Source organism: Dermacentor albipictus, chromosome 1, assembly GCF_038994185.2.
Source record: "Dermacentor albipictus isolate Rhodes 1998 colony chromosome 1, USDA_Dalb.pri_finalv2, whole genome shotgun sequence".
Classification (NCBI taxonomy): Eukaryota; Metazoa; Arthropoda; class Arachnida; order Ixodida; family Ixodidae; genus Dermacentor; species Dermacentor albipictus.
In genome coordinates, this window is record NC_091821.1 from 109,212,332 (window position 1) to 109,227,712 (window position 15,381).

The 15,381-nt window shown below is 42.5% G+C and overlaps 1 protein-coding gene across 3 annotated transcripts in view; it reads right to left on the reverse strand.

Annotated features, from left to right (window-relative positions):
- The window catches only part of sfl (N-deacetylase and N-sulfotransferase sfl), a 126,705-nt gene that overhangs the window by 66,053 nt on the left and 45,271 nt on the right, over nucleotides 1-15,381 (reverse strand). For all 3 annotated transcript variants that reach the window (XM_065439416.1, XM_065439417.1, XM_065439415.1), the window contains 2 exons: nucleotides 10,961-11,586; nucleotides 5,402-5,631 (listed from right to left, as the gene is read on the reverse strand). In XM_065439416.1, coding sequence (XP_065295488.1) covers nucleotides 5,402-5,631; nucleotides 10,961-11,528 — 798 coding nt within the window. In that variant the 5' untranslated portion in view covers nucleotides 11,529-11,586. The remainder of the gene's footprint in view (nucleotides 1-5,401; nucleotides 5,632-10,960; nucleotides 11,587-15,381) is intronic.

Genomic DNA, 15,381 nt, shown 5'->3' on the forward strand with positions numbered 1-15,381 from the left:
TGCATTCCTATACAGTGAAGGTAAAGTAGCAAGTTAATGGGTACTCTACGTCATCAATTGTACGCACATATCTCCGGTTTCTTTCTCTTTTCTATTTTTTATTCTCTCTGAAATGCAATTAAGTAAGCTAGGCCACTGTGAGCGACAGTAAATTAGTAGGATGATCAGGTTGCTTCAGACGAGATTGTTTTTATAGTCCTTGCCCGCTTACATGCACGACAGTGATACAACAAAGATGCAATTAATTGAGGAGCTAATCTGATTAGTTTGTTTTTATTTGCAGGTAAAAGTGGCCACTGTGCTAACAACGCCACAGTCAAGAGCAAAAGCAAATTGTAATAGCCGAACTTTCAACTCAGTGTTATGACATCCTGTGTTTACAGACTACCGTTTCATACATGATCCTCATATAATGCCCTATATTAGCTTTAATTTCGTAGCAGCGAACCACAGTACAAAAGCCTATATTTTAGTTGTGAGGCAGAATGAATTCACCATAGTGGTTTCAAAACCACATGTTAACCTTTTAAGGATCAATGCCGTAAATATATGGTGCCGCAGACAAATTCCAAATCGCCAGTGCCATATATTTATGGCGCCGTCTGCACATGTGAAAACTGCACCAATTTTTCAACTCTTTATTGAACAGCAAGTACTGCCACCTTGTGTGGATACAAGGAATTTTTTTTTTTTTGCTCCACAGTCTATTGGTTTTCATTCCATGGCTTCTTCATGTTGGCATTTCAGCAACTGCTAGTGCATCCACGCGTGCGAGGCCATGTGGCAGTTAGTTTTCGCCTCGTCCCGTGAGCCATTTCCGTTCGTTGCATTCGTAAAATATGACGTCTGTCTGGTTTCGAATCTCTCAAAAGGTCACCACTAGATGGTTGTTTGTTGCTCACTGGGCTGCATTTACCTAGATCTGTTCGCAGGTAGGTGCCGGTACTGTATTTACTCGCATAAAGATCACACTTTTTTGTCCAAAAAGATTGACGCAAATTCAGGGGTGCGATCATTACACGGGTTAAATTTCCCGCGAAAAGAAACATTTTCTTTTTCCTCTCGAATTTGCTGCGGGATGACAATGGGTCAACAAGCAGGCGGCTGCTGCTGTCAGTGCGGGACACCAAAACAAAAATGGCAGCCGGCAGAGCAAGCCGAACGCGCCGAACACGATTATTTTTCGTCTCGTGAGTATATTACGAGCATTGAAACAGTTTCTTCTGTATCAGTAATGAATAATATCGTTAATATCGGCAAGTTTGCAACAATAACGTAGCCATGTCCACTTTGAGGGGACAGAAACAGAGGTGGGCGTGCTTAGTTGCCAGTGACAGAAACCCATGGCGGGCATGCTGCGGAAACTGCAGCATTTGTCTTCACTGCTATCCTAATATGGCACACTTCCGCTAAGGGTGGGCGAATATCTTAGCTGTGTTACAAGCGTCAGCATATGAATAGGGTACACTTCTAACGTATCGGTGTAAACATGGCCACTGTCGTTGCCGCTCGCAATTCGTTGCGTGCCCATGAGTGCAGACGAGAAGAAGTGAAAGGTGCCTTTTATGTTCTTGTTGTTGACCAAAACCATTATGAAGTCTACAAATAATAAAGCCGAGGCAAGTTAGGTTGTAGCTTTTTTTTTCATGGAAGTATGGAAAGTGATGAAAGGAATGAAATGGGACATCTGCTTAAGAATGTTGGGTGCGTGCAGACTGCTTGGTATGTCTTCAAGAGTCCTTCGTGTAGCATTCAACAGATCATAAGCGCAATCATCATTAGCTAGACTTGGCACACAACATATCGCTGCGACAAGTTCAGGGTGCGATCATTACACGGGAAAGAAAAAAATTGAATTTTGACGACAAAATTCAGGGGTGTGATCCTTATGCGAGTGCGATCATTATACGAGTAAACACGGTATATACATATGATGCTGCCATACATGAACGATGCTGCCATGCCTGCGTTTCTTTTCTCGAGACTTGGGTCGTGAAAACTGGTTGCCAATCATTGGAGACAGAATGAAAGATTACTGAAAGTCTCCGACTCCTTTGGTTTTTCTGACGCGTGCACAACTATTGAGTTTTCTTGTATGTGCTCACATAGACGGGTCGATTATGTTATGGGCGCGCATGCTGGTTGGTTGTTCTGCTGCAAGGGAGTCGAGTGGCGAGTCCTTCGATGCGGACTACTAGTCTACTACCCAAGTGCACAATCAGAATATCTCCTTGCTATATCTATTTCAAAGTATATCTCCTTTATTTTTATTATAAGTAGTATTTATGGAAACTCATCTGTATTCGTGAATAAATAATGCATGTTTACCTATAGAAAATTTTTTCTATAACATTATGGTGACTGCAAAAAATTGCGGTAAATTTTTTTCTAAGTAGGTCCACCGTATGAACATTTTAAATCTGCAACAAAAAAATTCAACCCTGAGGGGGGGGGGGTCGCATTTGGCTAAAAAAAACGAACCTCAGAGGGTTAACTGAACACCTCTGGTTGTGTAACACTGAGCAAGGGTCATGCAATTATTGAAACTGTTATAATACATGATTTATGATTATATGTTTATATGCACTATGTACGTCCACGTCCTGTCCTTTACGTTCGTCATTATGACACCTACGCACAATATAATCATGAATGTACACCAACCAGCCCCATTCATTGCTTTACTAAATGATATAATAGTTATCGTATAATAAAGTGTATGACACAATACAATATGAGTGCATGCTTACGATTCTTTTTTCTACTGCTGAGTGATATCATGCCACCCCGTTCATGTTTCGTGGTGTCAGAGATTGTGGAAGGATCAACACATTATGACAAGTCACTAAAGTGCGACATTCTCGTCTCACTGCTACCACTTCATTTAATTAAAAAGAAATAAAATGCTCTTCTTTTTTTCATGTACTCGAAACACAAAGTGATAATAAAATTGATATGATTGTGGCAAGCAGAGGCTGCGACAATCACACATCACGTGCTCGACACAGGCAGTCAGTCACTGATCTTACTACAGCGTAAAGAAAGACGGCAGTGCAAGGCTAAATAATTTTGTACATCGTCACAAAGTGCAGACCAGCAGTTGCAACTATGCTACAAACACAGAAGAAGCTGTCTTTAAAGATATTCACGCCGCACATGCACATGTAAACACGGAGTGCCCAGTAGACGACGTGCGGTGCAACCCATACTATCCATGGTTCAGCCAGTGCCCGCCAGGCGAACACTCTGCTCAATCTCACAGCCAATAGTGGTTAAGATGCATTTCCATAGATCACCTTTCAGTTTTAATCCCTCTTCACTTTTTACTGGGCTTGTATCATGTTGTACATTAAAACATCTGCTTCTAGATACACATCAGTGCCAGCCAGTTTTCGCATTCAAATCCTTGTTTGGAATGACAAGGGTATGGTGAATGCATGACATTCAAGAATGGAATTTGGAAACAGGTGAATTAGGTGTACCCATGAGCAAAGCAGCTCCTGTGACAGACTAGACAGAAAAGAAGGCGTGAATCATCAGTAAGCTCTTGATGAGGGCTAGTTGGTTCATATTTAGAACTGAGGTTGAACAGAGTGAATAAAACAAGGACACAAAGAAAGAAATACCACAGACAAGCGCTGACTGCCAACTGGAAATTTATTAGAAATTCTCCAGCCATTTTATACCTTTTCCAGCAAAGGTATGCGTAAACTAGTCGCATCTACATCTAAAAAATTAGCAACATCATAATCTTTCATGCAAAAAAGCTATTTCTTTTTCCGACAAAGTAAGAGAGGGAGCGCTTACACACTTATCTCCTTCCTTTGATATGTGATATGCCTCCATTATTTTCCTTTCCTTCTTACCTTTTCCTTTCCCTATGAATTTAGTTTTTTTCAAATATGGGAGTGCAAGGACACTTGTTGCAATGTCCTGCTAAATGACTCTCATAGCCATTCTTTATGTTACTGCTATGCTGACGAGCTCTATCATCGAAATCCTGTCTCATTTGTCCTTATATAAGTTTTTCCACAGCTCAGTGGTATGCGATAGATAATGTTGTGCCTGCAGTCAGTGAAAGGAGATTTATGATTGGTGGTGCACAGGGGCCTTTTGAGCATTTTCATACGATCGCATCAAGGAAAGCTTGCACGGGGCACCAAGAAGTACATTAGCACTATGTCTATTGGAAAGTTATTTTAGATTGCGTGACAACTTGTGCAAGTACGGCACCACGTATGTGCGCTGGTATCTTGTCTTTATTCTTTTCCTTTGTGTGCTGGTTCCAATCTTATTATCCATTCTTTCTGCAAGATGGCTTGAGCAAAGTGTGAATGAAGCGAAGTTTTTTAAATCAGATACTAGCATGATTACAGAATGCAGGTTTTTCTCGTTCTGTCATCACTTCAGTATGCAAAGCCATCTTGCAGAGAGAAAAAGGATTGGAACCAGCACACAAAGAAACGAGTAAAAAGAAAAGACCAGCGCATGTGGTCACACAATCTAAAGAAAGTTTCCAATAGACATAACGTTGATTTACTTTTTGGTGCCCCGAGCAAGCCTTCCTCGACATGCAATTGTATGAAAACACTCGAAAGGCCCCTACCCACCCAATCATAAATCTTGTTTCACTGACTGCAGGCACAACACTATCAGATACCGCTGAGCTGTGGAAAAACTTATATAGGACAAATGGGACAGTGTTTCAATGACAGAGCTCATCAGCACAGCAGTAACATAAAGAATGGCTATGGGAGTCATTTAGCAGGACACTGTAACAAGTGTCCCTACACTCCCATATTTGAAAAAACAAAATTCATAGGGAAAGGAAAACGTAAAAAAGGGAAATAACAGAAGCATATCACATTAGAAAGGAAGGAGACAAATATGTAAGAGCTCCCTTTCTTGCTTTGCCAGAAAAAAAAATAGCTTTCTTGCATGCAAGATAATGACGTTGCTGATTTTGCAGATGTATATGCGACTGGTGTATGCATGCCTATGCTGGAAAAAGTATAAAATGGCAGGAGAATTTAAAATAAACTTCCAGTTTATTTTTCGTATGTCCAAGCTGCCTTGTAGTCTTGAAGCCCCTTTTACCACGGGCACCCTGTGGATGCTCCATATTGAACATGACTGTACATATTTTCTGCAACCATAAGAGGTAGGATAATTGAGATTGTACTGCATAATAACGAAGAGAATTGCACATAATGTACTAGGATATCATTTTTGGCCCTTAAGTAAAGGCATTTCTTCAAAGGTACTAACTACAAAAACAAACAAAAGATCTCTCTCGTAAATTATAAACAAGTATGACCAAATTTACTGCCTTTGTGCAGCTAGTAATTACCATGTCATCAAGGCACTGTTCATAGGACAAAAATACCAGAAAAACAATTACCTGTACAACAGTAGTGTGCGGTCCATTGCCATCAGCAATATCATCATGCTGTGATCTGGCCTGTGCCAAGGGAACAAAAGTAGAATGGTTGGGCTGAAACACTGTCCAATCTTCACCAGGCAAGTTGCCAGAAAATGTTTCTCCAGCCCGAGCAATCCTCAAAATTGATGACAGAGGGTTCAGCTGGTAGTCCTTCAGGGCCATGTTTGTGTGCATGTACAAAGGAAGACCTGTTCAAAAGACAGGAGGAGGATGACACCAATTACATGCAACAACTATGTGATACAAAGCATATTAAGTATTCTCTTCGCTACCAAATCTGCAAGTAAAGCCCAAGAGATAATTAAAAAGGATAAATGTGGTATGTATTACAAAGGCTACCTTGCCAGCATCCCACCTGCTGACTTGAATAAGTGCCATCTTGCAGCTAGGGTACAGCTATGCAAACTAGAATGTGGAGCATGAAGAGAGTCCCTGTGCAGCTGTCACTGAGAGCCAGCACTCATGGCACTCAGAACTACACGCATTACAATGAGAATGAGAAACAGAGAATACCAAGGTAAAGATGCCTGGAAAGGAAGCCCAAAATGTATAGTACAAGGGCACAGTCAATGCATGTCAACATTCACACACGACTGCAGAATACCAGGGCATACGTATGACAAATATGCTACACATCCATGAGCTGAGGAACAAAGGAAAGTAGACATATTATGCTAGGCAAGGTCCCTAAGTTCAGAAGCAAAACACTGTTTTATGAAAAGCTATATCAAAGAAGCATGCACCTAGTAGCCTAAAAATTAAATTCTGAGGTTTCACATGACAAAACCAAGATATGATTATGAGGCATGCCATAGTGGGGGACTCAGGATTAATTTTAACATGCACCCAATGCACTGTACATGGGTGTTTTTGCATTTCGCCCCCATCGAAAAGCGGCCTCCACAGCTGGAATTTGATCCCGCACCTTCAGGCTTAGCCACGCAACGTCCTAGACACTATGCCACCACGGCAGGTCCGCCTAGTAGCCTTTTGGCATCTTCTGTACATTAATCATCCCATCAAATACCTCCAATCAAACAGATTCGAACATTAACTGCTAGTTACTAATGCACAGACCTATCATTTCCTTGTCTGCCTAAGTGAGACAAGCGACGAGCCTACCATTTACATTACAGCCCCGCAACAAATATGCACTTTTTAAATAGAGAAACAAATAATTTACATAAAGCATGCTTTGGCATCTGCAAATTTATGAACGTTTGTTGAAAAAAATGTACAATATTATCAATATCATGCACAAACTAACAGGATAGCATGGTGAAGGAAGTATAAATGTTAGTATTATGCACAGTTCTTTCCAAGAGGTCTAGCCAGTTCCAACATGACCAGAGTCAGTGCATGTTAGGCTTTGTGGCAGCACTTAAGTTGGCAGCACAGGCCTGGCTTGATATTCTAGTAACAATAAAGATGTCAAGGGACTCTACACTAAACAGGCAAACAAGTTCAGGCAACAGCAGTACCACCACAAAGCCTAAATAATATCCTGGTCACTGCAGCAAAGAAATACGCTTTTATGCAAAAGACAGCACATTTATGCGACATTTGGGTACGACAGGCCTGACTTCACAACACAATTTTTGTTATCACAAATGAGAGAGTGTAATAGACTATCAAAAAAAGTGGAAGGCGGGGTTTGGCAACACCTGGGTCTGAACTGAAAATTAACACAGAGGAAGAATTTTTGAGCAAACACAGGTCGCATGAAAATGTCATATTGGGCATAAGATGGGCACTCAGAACACACCAGGAATTAAATAATTATATTATTGATGCAGCTACAAGTTGCCAGATATATTGCGTGTCTCATTACTCAATAAAGCTTTGACTGGGGCTAGCTGGTATGGCATCTTTCTGCTTGCTGCACTATACTGTTATACGAAGGACAATAAAGAGGCAGACATACATGTGCGCACATGTGTGTCTGTCTCTTTTTTGTCCTTTGTATAACAGTACAGTTCCGCAAGCAGAAAGTTCTCATTACTCAACAAACCCTGCCGGTGATTGTTTTTGCCTGACACAGCAGATCAAGAGTGCATGCTCCTGATAAAGTGCTTGTTGTGCTACATAAAAGTGTTTTTCCGAGTGTGAAAGAAGCCCGTAAATGCATGCAAAATTGCTGCGCAACTGGCTGCTCAAGGCCCTTTGCATGTATTCGTGGGCTACTTTCACACTCTGAGAAACACTTTTATGTAGCACATATTCAGCAACAGAAAGCTGTATCGGGAGTTCTTCATGTTGCTCTACAATTTTCTCATTGATACTTTTCATCTAATAATATTTGAGAAGTTGATTAATTGATTAAGGCTAATTATCTAATAAAGCATAACGAAAAACATAATTTGAGAATCTCCAAGCAACGGCAAACAACATTACCTTGGTTCTATCCAGCTACATGGCATTCACATAATTTTAAACTCTGGCTAAACTTAGCTGGGACACCCTGTATACATACTCTCCCTACTCCTTCAACTCATAAAAACTACATAATTTTGCTAAAAACACAGAAGAGGCTTTAACAGAAGGAGGACAACACTGTGATTCCAAACCATGTTCAAAGAATCAAAGATTTGAAAACCTTTTTCCAAGCAACAGTACAGACTGACTCGGAGTATTAGTGCTGTGTTTTGACACTATAATAGTGCCATTACATCACTTTATTACCTTAATACGGAGGTCTAAGATGCTTGAAGGGCCCCTCACCAAGCCGCATAGCAAATTTCGGTTATACGCTGGAAGTTGTTACATGTCCTCTAGGGAGATCAGTGCCGCAAACTCATGATTTCAAGAGGCGAGGGCCAATGCCAAGAGTGACACTCTCTCCACTTGCCCCGTCAGCCTCCGCAAGCGAAATTTTTTCGCTATGTTGTCCCAGACCAGAGCTTGAGAATCGTGTGACGTGTACGTCACGGGCCTCGCCTTCATTTTCTTTCCTCGCTTCTTTGCTGCACGGCGCACTTCTGCTGACGCCGTCACACGTGATCTGCTGCGTTTGTCTCGTTTTGCATCGCACACGATTTTGCACGCTGCGCCCGAGAACATCTGACTAGTGGTATAAGTCAGTGTTGAGGCAGACACAAGCGGTTCATAGAGCATGATTGTGCGCTGGAACACAGTAGAAAATGACATACTTTCGGTACCTGCGCGCGACTGCACGGCGTTGGAACACGCAGACAATACGGAAGTACAGCTCTCTTGCTGTGGTGCGAAGCAAAACAAGAACATGCAGACATTAGGTTTGTGTCTTTATTACTTCTCTAAGCTTTAATTTGTCTATTGAAGCAACAAATTACACAAATAACAGATGTTGCCTTGAATAATTCTCGAAGTCACACGTCACTACACGCGACGTCACAGCAGTGCGATGTACATAGGGTGCACTTGTGCGATATATATAGATCACCAGCTGGGAGTGCGGCGCCCCCGAGGAAAAGGGCAAACGGCATTCGGTTTGAAATTTCAGCTCTTCCTGCGGCGTGTAGCAATGCAATATTTAGCAGACATGAGCGTTAGCGCACATTGTATGCATGGCGCTTGTCAGGTCAACATGGCCAGACCTGGTGAGGGGCCCTTTAAATAAGCCTCTTAAAGGGGCCCTGAACCAATCTTTATTGAAGTCGGGACATGCATTGAAAGTTAAAATCCGGTATTTCAGAAATACTTTGCCATGAAAAGTACTTCAATGTGTTCAGCAAAAGCGGAGTTATTGGAAATGAAACAGCCACTTCGTGGTGCTTCCGCTCCTTCTTCAAGGATTTGTACTGTGAAGGCTACGGCATAGTGGGGCGCGCCCACAATACTCCGCCTATTGAATGTCACCGTGGCACAGTTCAAATATGATTTTAGATGTACACATAGACGCCACTACTTTGGATTTTCGTGCCTACAACGTGCCAAACACTGTTGTCCTCAGTGAACCACAGTGAGCGCAGACAGTGGACTCGTCGTGGCCCCCCACAGCGGCTGTGACATCTACACTACGTAGCAGACCGCAGCTACATGTCACTGTAGTGCGTATGCACAACGTTTGCTTTGTGCACGAAAGCGCTTGAGTGGGCTCGAGCGCATGCTCACGCGCTCCAGTCTGGCCATTCTATGCAGTGCAGACCGCCTTTGTTCTGCACCAGCTTGATCGTCGAATAGTAGCCACATACAACTTGTGCATTTTGAAGCCCTATCAATAGCTCAATACGAAGCAAAATCTGTCAAGGCATCTAACCAAGAGCGGCCACGAGTGAGAACGTGCTTGCAAGCATGTGTCTGGTATGACCTTAAGCGCTTTCCTTTCAGACGTCGTTGGCACGCGGTGAAGTTGGCTGCAATTGTTTATTTTCTTTGTGCCCGTGTTGCGCAGTTTATTTAAGTATCGCAATGTTCGAGGCTAGTTGAGTGTTTCAAAACAAGTAGAAATTTGCGAGACCTGATACTACGACACCGATAAGCAGGGTGGCCAAAATTTAATTTCTACGCAGGCAGCCACGGCCAAGCGTGAGCAGACGGTAGTTCGCTTCTTCCGGAAGTACGTAATTACATTATCGAAATCAGATTACTGCTTCATTCAGCCTGCTTATTAAATTGCATCAATAAATATACACAGTAGCAATAGGAAGAAGTGCACTGCTCCAAACACCCTTCTTGATTAAATGAACTGACAACCAATTTTCATGGCACCCATTTTTTTTAGTGCAATGAAAAGCTTACTGGTCAAAGTGTCTAATCATGAACTGCTAATGCAGAAGACGCCATGGAACATTTCTTATCAGAATTTTTCAATCTACAGTGAGGATGTAGTCGTTCGCTGGAAGCATAATGAAAACGGTGTAGGTGAGCGCAACAGTGATTATATGCTGGCATTGGTGGGAGGCAGATGACAAGCGTGGCCATAGCTGTTACAAAGTATGATTTTGTTGATCATGTCGATGTTCCTGCGATTCATGTTTTCTGAATTGTTAAAATTGGCTGAGATGTTCACAGCACCGTATGCTACCCGCAGGCTGTGTTTTTTTACCAAGCCCAAGGGGTGGTTCAGGACCCCTTTAAGAAAAAAAGGCAATAAGCATGGTCTAGCTAGCAGAATAAAAACATGCACATGCATGTGCGCATTACAGTAAGTATATATGATTGCCTTTACCATGACATGGCCCTGAAAATTTTCAAAAATATATGGACAACCAAGAAATTAGTCGTATCAGCAATGATGAAGACAGTTTAAAACCCATTTTCCCAGTGGCTGTCGAAGTGATATAAGCTTCAAAGCATACAATTAACAGTACAGTGAACCATTCCAGAAAACAGTACTACTATGCCAAATTAAATTCAATACAGGAGAAACATTTTAAAAGTGTTAACTCGAGGGAGGCAAAACACAAAAGCAATAACAAGATTTTAAGGCAGATACGCCAATCCATGACTATGCCAAATTATGGGTGAACACATCCATTTCATTAAGAGGAACTAAAATTGCAGCTGTATTCAAAATCTACTGTTTTTTTCACTTACCAGAGAGCTGTGCACCTGTATAGGTGTCCTCGCGTGGTCGAATGAAGCCAATAATGCCGACGCTGTACTCCCGGCAGTACTTGTCAATGAGCTCCCTATTCCACTTGTGCATGGCGAGGTATTTTTCAAAGTTCTCAAAGACAATCACGGCAAACTTGCCCTTGTCCAGGTTTGTGAGCACCGGCAGCGTCTTGCCCGTTGTCTCCACCTTGAAGCGGAAGCGGCTTCCCTCAAGGATTTCACAGATCTGCTTGCCCAGCTTGGAGAATTGTGTTTCCACAAACACCAGTACGCGAGGGTCAAGGCGGAGCTGCGCACTGGAGGCATGTACATTGGCAGCACTCTGCTCGCGAGGTCCACTTCCATCAAGCTGCGAGCGGCATTGGAAGGTGGGGCGTGGTGGCACGGGTGACCGCAGGAGACCCCCGAACGAGTTGTGGTTGATGACATAGACAGACAGGAGTAGAGAGCAGAGGCCCAGGGCCAGTGCCCCGAGCATGCAGCGCCGGATGCTGAGTTGGCTGGCATGGCACCAGGGAGACACGGCACTCAGGCTTTCCAGAAGCATGGCTCAGCCGCCAGGAGCCATGCTCCAGGTGGCACCCGCCAGCTGTGCCTTTCACATCCTGTTCCAAAAGATGCACACCCCATTATGACTCTCACGGATGCCCACAACAAGGGCCTATCATGCACAGGCCAATGCAAACAAGTCCAAACAACCCCACCATTCCCATTTAAAGTAGACGCTTGAAAAAGAACATTCATCCAGGCTGGACAGAAACAGTGATAAAGGTGATGCATCACCATAGCTCTTGCACTACTATAACAGTTTTACACAAGATCACTTGGCATCAAGAGCTGCTTCAAGACAGAGCCTATTCTTTACTTCAATGTTAAAACAGGCCACTTTATACATGCACGCCAGGAGCACCCAATAGTGCTTGTTGTCATGCTGTCTGGTCTTTAATAAAGGCCAATTTTGTGGCAAAGCTCCCCTTTAGAATAAACTACAAGCAAACGTACAGCCTACAAGGGAATGCAGGTGAGCTAAAAAAGCTGTATGAGCAGTGATTTATGTATAATGGTGGCACATCTAAATGGAGGTTGCTGGGTGAACAAGATGGAGTGTAAACAATGATTACGACTTGCATCAAATGATTGAGAACTACAACCAGCAAAGTCTGAGGATTGATGATTAATATGTAGAAAACTAAAGCTATGTTTGTGATGATGTTGATTGTGTTGCCGCAGAAAGAAGGATAGCATGGCCACAAGAAAGCTGTGTGCCGTGCAAGAAAGTGACCCTCAAGAACTGTAACAGCAGCTAACTGACTGGCGGTTACAGAGCTCACAGCCATCGAATACCGGGTGTCTTGCTTGCTGTGTGGACCTGATGGCCAATGTACCAGCGGACTTATACAGCTCATGGCCTGTGGATCTGGTGGCCAGCTGTTATAGCAGCCTGGTGTACTGCTGCCTGCTCTGCAGACCAGGTGCTTTGCTGTCATAGCGACATGGTGTCTAGAGTGCTGTTCGGAATGGATGGTCCGATGTGCTACTGAACTGCTACTCGTGAAGCCAAGGCAACTGGCTAATCGCTTGCCAGCTGACAGCTGCGCCCTAGCATTTTGCCAGCCTGCTGTCCACCTGCCCTACTGCCTTGCCTTGGTTGAGTACCAAGGTGCTCAACCGGTGCATGCACATGGTCAAAAAAGCGGACATCAATGTTCAAGCCACTTCAAGAAGGGGTCTGCAGACCTCTGGACAAATAGCTGCTCGTCGGCAATGAAAATCATAGTGACAATCCTTTGGGCGAGTAGGACAATTACAGGTGCTTAAGTGCACCTGGATGTTTTGAACTCAGAGCCATAGTTCCTTGTGTGTTGACGTAATTCTTTGTAGTGTGCCATCTTAACATGTAACAGAATATAGAGACTGTTGTGTGCACAAGCCCTTGACTGCTGTGTCATTCATTAAAGCGATCCTGGGCCCAACATTCCATCACAATGTTCAAGAGCCTGGAAAGGAAGCTAGAGTTCATGAATGCCAATCGGCCTTTTGAATCTATGAAGGAAGCCTTCAGATGCATGAAAATGGGTAGAGCACGCATGACAGGCATTCTCAAGTTATAATGAGCAGCTCACCAGTATCCAAAAGAAAGTCAGACAATCAGTGCAATGTGTAAACACTAACCTATGGTGCTGAAACATTGCGAAAAACAAATCAACTTGAATAAAAAAAAAAAACTTCAGGAGCACACAACGGGTGATGAAACTGAAAATGACATGCTAAGATAAAAAGACAGGAAGGCAGCATCATAGATTAGAAAGCAAACATAAGTAGGTAGTATTCAAGAGAAAGTGGAGTTGGGTAGGTTGCGCTATGCATAGAACAGATAACCAGTGCACTATTACAATAACAGGATAGGTGCCAAGGGAGCAAAATAAGGCCAAAGGGAGCAGAGGATCAGGTAGTCTGGTTAATCAGTCACTGGTATTGCTGAGACAGGAGTTCTGTGAAAACCAACACGAAAATGGAAACAAGCTGCTCCCCTCAAGCTAGCCAGAGAGGGGAAAGGAGAAGCAACAACTTCATTTTGGTGAGTTCTCCAGGAAACTTCTCCAGGAAAGGAGAAGTCCGTAGGTAATGGGTAAACTAGATAATAATGGGCACAAGGCTGTGAGTAGTAGGCTGTGTGACAATACTTAGTGTAGAGACGGTGCCACTTTCCAACAAAAGCTCCCTGTAGTTACGTGGGCAACAAAAATGGTAGGCGACCCTAATCTTTGACTTTGGTGCCTCTTAGTGGCACTCGCACCTTGGCATTGGTGTTCTTCACATTAACTTTAGGTAAACGCAATGCACAAACTGACCTTGGAGGCAACTGTTTTCCATTAATTAGCCAGTTAAATATCATGCCACCTTCTTGTGTGTGACACCATTAATGGCATCATTACTTCCGCTTTCTACTTCTGGGTTTGCAGGAATTTCACCAAAGTTGTGCAAGTCTACAATTCTGTGCTTTGGTGAGCGGTAATCAGTGATTTCTAATTAATTATAATTATTCCAGACACTTCAGTAACTCAACTTGTAACTAAACTTATGCTCTGATATCATATCTATAATGAAACTATGAATCTTGTACCGTATTATTTTATATATATCTTTTTCGATTAATTTTGAATTTTCTCTCCAGTCATCTCAGGAGGTGAACCGGAATGCTGTGCAAGAAACAAGAGTGTCACTCGATGCTTGTGCCCCTAAAGAAGTCAGGTGCAAATGCCCCACTTTTAGTAGCAAAGAAATGAATTCTGGAGGACAGAGTATACTTGGCAGCAGCTAAGGTACACAAATTTGTGTTGTGCCCCATGACATGGAAGCCTACTTGTGATGTTTAACTACTCTGTGTTGACTCATGTAATCCTCTTGCAACTTTCTGCATCAAATCAAAAATATAATTCCTCATTTAAGGAATAAACTTATACTTGCTTCTATCATTAAGGCAATCTCTAGGAATTAATTTTTTTTTTTTAGGTGACCATATAGATAGAAACTTTTGGCAAACCTAGACTGGCCATAGCACAAATAATTAGTAGCAGATGCTAAATAATAGAAATGCTTTGTATTTTTACGAATTCGCCCGAAAGCAGTACACATAATATCATGAGTGTCTCTGAATTCCTCAATGTTTCACGCCTAGCTCAGAGTTTTCCTCTCATCTGCTTTGCCCCTTTTAGCCAATTGCCTTAACAATATGGCATTTGTTTTTTTCAGCAGCCTTTGACAAGTGCACAAAAAGCAACATGCCACATATGACATCATATTGTGTCAGCTAAGTAACATGTGTAACTTCCTGTCATTCCCATTCACTGTGTTTAGAACACAAAAACCTTTAAATATTGGAATGTTTATGGTACTGCACATGCTTCCTTCCAAGGGAAACTAAATAAAAACACTAGATCAATTTAGACTTGATAAAGAAGTCTTTCACGGCTGTTCTTTTTTTTTTTCAGTTTCGTGACAACAGGTTCATTACTGGAAGAGAAAGTGAAGGATAAATTTGCAATCTTTTAATTTCATGCCAGTACCCTAATGCCAGTACGTCAGTATGGCATAATGGATTACAAAGCATTTTCTCGTGTTTGGGCCACTGTGGCACAATAAAAGTTAGTAAAAATAAGTGCAGTCCTCAGGTTCCTTAAAATACAATGTTGTCCATCTTTACCAAAAAAAACAATTAACTAGGCCCAATGAGATGCCGTCAAAATACTGGACACCATAGCGAGCTGGTACAGAAACCTCAATGCAGTTTGCCACCTGTCTTTCGTTTTTCCATGTTTTCTGGCTTATCAAGCCTCCTGTCACGGTAAGGGAGTTTCTTTTTTGGTATTACCGAAATGTGACATACTAACACAGCTCAG